Source organism: Antrostomus carolinensis, unplaced genomic scaffold, assembly GCF_000700745.2.
Source record: "Antrostomus carolinensis isolate BGI_N321 unplaced genomic scaffold, ASM70074v2 scaffold8332, whole genome shotgun sequence".
Classification (NCBI taxonomy): domain Eukaryota; kingdom Metazoa; phylum Chordata; class Aves; order Caprimulgiformes; family Caprimulgidae; genus Antrostomus; species Antrostomus carolinensis.
In genome coordinates this window covers 38,573-42,987 of record NW_010300123.1, presented here as the reverse complement: position 1 = coordinate 42,987, position 4,415 = coordinate 38,573, and the positions used below count along the sequence as shown (strand labels likewise).

Genomic DNA, 4,415 nt, shown 5'->3' with positions numbered 1-4,415 from the left:
TCTGGGGGGAGGAGAGCAGGGGCTGAGAATAGACTGGCAATAAAGACACCAAAACCACTGTCATGACACAAAACACTACCAGCCTCCTTAGAATCATTGCCACCTTTGTATTAAACAGGGTGATGCTTCAGGAAGCCTCATGAGCATTAAAGTGACTGTTCTTGTCTTGGAAGGAGGTCTAATTATGATCTACTCCTTTTAGGTTGTTAGAAAAGTTCTACTCCAAAAATTACTACAGTGGCCTACCTTTTCCCATTGCAGCAGTGGGTACCGGTGGGAGCAGCTGAAGCCAATAATGAAAACCCTTTGCAAACCACCTCCTTTAAAGGTTTAAACTGGCAGCACTTGCTGGAAACATAGCATAAGAAATATTGAAGAATCACCACCTATATTGGAAAATAGAGTATATATCATAAAGGAGGAATTATCTCTGTGACGCACAGAACAAGTGGTGATGCACAGGGCAGCGCTATACAGTCATTTAAACATGGATCAAATAAAATAAATTGCTGTCCCATTTAAATTTCACAGCATCAGTGCAACTGTCAGCATGCAAAAGTACTATAACACATGGAGTTTTGAAAGGGAATTTGTGTTTATGAAAGGGAAGATTTCTCACTAGAGAAATACATACACACATACCCAGGACATATGACCAGATTCAAGCCTGCTCTAACAACAGTAATGACCATTTAAAGCCATTTTTCCAGGACTTTCCATCAGCTAGCATAAAAAAATTTACAAAATATTCTGATTTAATATTGAAAGAAGTGGAACAGGCTCAAATAGCTCATATTTGTATTCACTGATTCAGAGAAAAGATAAATAAAAACAAAGAGCATGAATCAACAACTAAACTATCTTGAAAACGTGGGCCTGCCAGAGACATCTATCGGAGTAGCTTTTCTCTCTTCACTGTTCCTGGGAGTGTGCAAGGCTTCAGCTGGTGCCTGCCAGCGTGCATTGCCCATGGATGCAAACTGCCATGTCCCAAGTGACACCTGGTGGCAGAAACAGTGTCACCCCATCACTTGCGCCTTGGAGCAGCTGTGGCAGCTGGCAGCAGAGCTCCATCACATCCCACCCTTGCATCAGTGACTGAGGGATGCTGAGAAAAAATATCCTGCCTTGCAGGACAGCAGTACAAATCCCAGCCTTGGTAAATTCAGATGATGTTACTGATGAAGACTGGTTTGTTCTCCAGCCAGGGCATGTGTGTTGGTGTTGACAGCAGCATTCTCTGTTACAACAATAGGAGTCGTTGTATTACTGTCTGAACCCCTTTGATTTCATATTCTAAAATATAAGCCCCTTAGGACAGTATTCTTCTCCTGTGTAAGTTTACCAAACAAACAAAACAGAACTTCCTAGATTCATACAATCTCATCTGTAAAATATCGATAGATTTTATTACCTGAAGTCAGGCAACATCATGTTTATATATATTTTAGTAATCAAACATTAATCAGTTATTTTCTGCACTTTGACACTAATCCTTCTAAGATTGGTATACATTTAATTTTAGTTGCACAACTAAATATTCCCATGTTCCTAGATAGCTGGAGCTTCAGAAGTGCCACACATTTTTGAAGCTGCTGGTAATTCATAGATACTTTTTTATTTTGAAGACAAATACAGATTAGCAAGTGACAGCAGGGAAGATGCTACAAGGCCACTCTGAGTGGGAGATGAATTCCTGAGACCTGGGGGTCTACCTGGGAGCCAGCACAACTTAGCTTGGAGGTGCTGGTGTTCCCAGACTGGCCTGTTTACTCCACTGCACAGATCATTGAGATGCTGCTCAATCGTCTCTCAAACTCCTGCAGTTTAAGGCACAGTCTTTTAAAGCAAGCCTAGCTCTTTCCAGAGAGGTACAGGCTATCACAGGCAACAGAATGAATCTTCTTTGTCACACAGAATAGAGCTTTCAAAATATGTCCATTCTGTTCCTCATTTATATTATCTATTTCTCTTACAGCTATACTGAAGGTTGTTTCATCTGTCCTACAACTGGGTAATATTGTCTTCAAGAAGGAGAGAAACACTGATCAAGCTTCTATGCCAGACAATACTGGTATGATCTGCCACTTAAAAAATTTAGTTAACATTAAGAAATTAATAAAATAGCAGCTGAATAAGCACTCTCTATCAGTAGTTTTTATTTAATTGTTATTACATATATATTTCACAGGCTTGAAAAGAGATATCATACTTAAAATCAGCTCAATTATCATTACCTTTTCTAGTAATCTTGAACCCATAAATTGATGAACAGTGAATTTGCTGCTTGGATCATTAATATACTTTCATGGCAAGTGGCATCTCTTGTATGTACAATAGACAAGATTTAAAGATAAATAATTTGACATACTTGCTGAGCTGCTCACGTTCACACTTACTGACCTGCTAAGAGAAAATTAAATCTGAAATAAAATCTCATTCTTTTATTCTAGCTGCTCAAAAAGTGTGTCACTTGATGGGGATTAACGTGACAGATTTCACAAGATCTATTCTAACCCCAAGGATCAAAGTAGGACGAGATGTTGTTCAGAAAGCTCAGACCAAAGAGCAGGTATCTACTTGCAGTCTGCTCAGCTCTCCTGAAACTATTCTCCTTTCTTCTTTTTTCTCATACATCTTGCCTAAAGGGAAACGTCAGTTTTGTCTCATTATCTCTACAGAAACTAGCAGCTAATTGAGTTTCTTCTTTCAATTACAATTTTCTCTTCTTTTTTGCAGGCTGACTTTGCCATAGAGGCTTTGGCCAAGGCACAATTTGAACGTCTTTTCCGTTGGATTCTAACTCGTGTAAACAAAGCTCTCGATAAAACAAAACGACAAGGTGCTTCCTTCTTGGGGATCCTCGATATTGCTGGATTTGAGATCTTTGAGGTATGTACTGTGGGACACAAGTTGGCTAAACTCATTATCATGTAGTACTTTGGATGTAAAATGACAAAAATCTAAGTTCAGAGCCAGAAGAACAATTTTGTTCTTTAAAGCTAGCTAGCAGCCAGCCCGTGGCCAACATGACCCACAGGCCCCCTACACCTGGCTGCTTGCCTTTCCCTTGGGCAGGAAGGGCTGGAAGTATGCTCCTGCTGGGCTTCTGGGGGGCTCAGTGTTTAAGAGTCAGGCTCTGCTTTTTATGGTTTATTGAACAGGTCCCAAGATAAAGATTTACCACTTGAGAACTTACTGTAAATTTTCAAGACATAGTATTAGAAAAATAAAGATTATTCTAATATGTAAAAATAAATAGGAGATAGCAAATTTCATATTGCCATTTAAGCTCACTCTTGAAGGTCTCTTTCTAACAAGAGGAATTCACTTTTTACCTCTTCACAGATCAATTCCTTTGAGCAGCTGTGCATCAATTACACTAATGAGAAACTTCAGCAGCTTTTCAACCACACAATGTTTATACTGGAGCAAGAGGAATACCAGCGAGAGGGCATTGAGTGGAATTTCATTGACTTTGGCCTTGACCTGCAACCTTGCATTGAGCTGATTGAAAGACCAGTAAGATTATATCTCTATAGGTGGAATACTACATAGGTTGCATCAGGGTCAGTTATGTATCAGTACAGCAAGAGAGCCATTTAAAGTATTTCAGATCCTTTGTTGCCTGGGAGGAATTGTAAGATAAGGGATAAATAAGGCGGTGCTCTTTCTTTATCTCTGCCTGTGATGATACTGATCTGATATTGCTCACATTGCAGACCAATCCTCCAGGTGTCCTGGCTCTGCTGGATGAAGAATGCTGGTTCCCCAAAGCCACTGACACATCTTTTGTGGAGAAGCTATGTCAAGAACAAGGCAACCATCCCAAATTCCAGAAGCCCAAGCAACTCAAGGATAAAACAGAGTTCTGTATAATGCACTACGCAGGAAAGGTACTGGACAGATTGAGCTATTTTGATTTAGGGAACTTCAATTCTTTCATGCCCAAATAGTAAAAAAGAAAGTCTGGTACCCGTGTTGATAAGGGACAGCTTTAATTATATAATGTCTATATTAAGTGCTTTAATTACATAACATATAAGATTTGCAAAACGTTCATGGTTGTGCTAAGCTCAAGCTCACACAAAAACAAGAGTGACCAGAACCAGGGTTATTGAAAATTCAAGATTCCTTTCTAGCAAGCAGATTTTTTTTAAAGGCAGGGCAAGTGCCCTTCCATGGATATGTCTGCAAAAAGCTTTTCAGATGCTAGTATATGTAAGAATAAATACTTAACTCAGCTCTCAACTACAGAAAACTTTTCATATTATTATTATTAGTATGATTTTGTGTTAGGACAGTGCCCTGTGTTTTTGGATGCTTCAGATTTCTTTATCGAGAACAGATTTTTGATGTAGCACTGTTTCCTGCAGGTTACCTACAATGCAACTGCCTGGCTAACAAAGAACATG

At 39.3% G+C, this 4,415-nt stretch overlaps 1 protein-coding gene across 2 annotated transcripts in view; it reads left to right on the top strand.

Moving 5' to 3' along the window:
- The window catches only part of MYH11 (myosin heavy chain 11), a 54,160-nt gene that overhangs the window by 29,922 nt on the left and 19,823 nt on the right, over positions 1-4,415 (top strand). For both annotated transcript variants that reach the window (XM_010163019.1, XM_010163018.1), the window contains 6 exons: positions 1,979-2,074; positions 2,454-2,572; positions 2,740-2,892; positions 3,349-3,522; positions 3,723-3,896; positions 4,377-4,415. The exon at positions 4,377-4,415 is cut by the window's right edge and continues 67 nt beyond it. In XM_010163019.1, coding sequence (XP_010161321.1) covers positions 1,979-2,074; positions 2,454-2,572; positions 2,740-2,892; positions 3,349-3,522; positions 3,723-3,896; positions 4,377-4,415 — 755 coding nt within the window. The remainder of the gene's footprint in view (positions 1-1,978; positions 2,075-2,453; positions 2,573-2,739; positions 2,893-3,348; positions 3,523-3,722; positions 3,897-4,376) is intronic.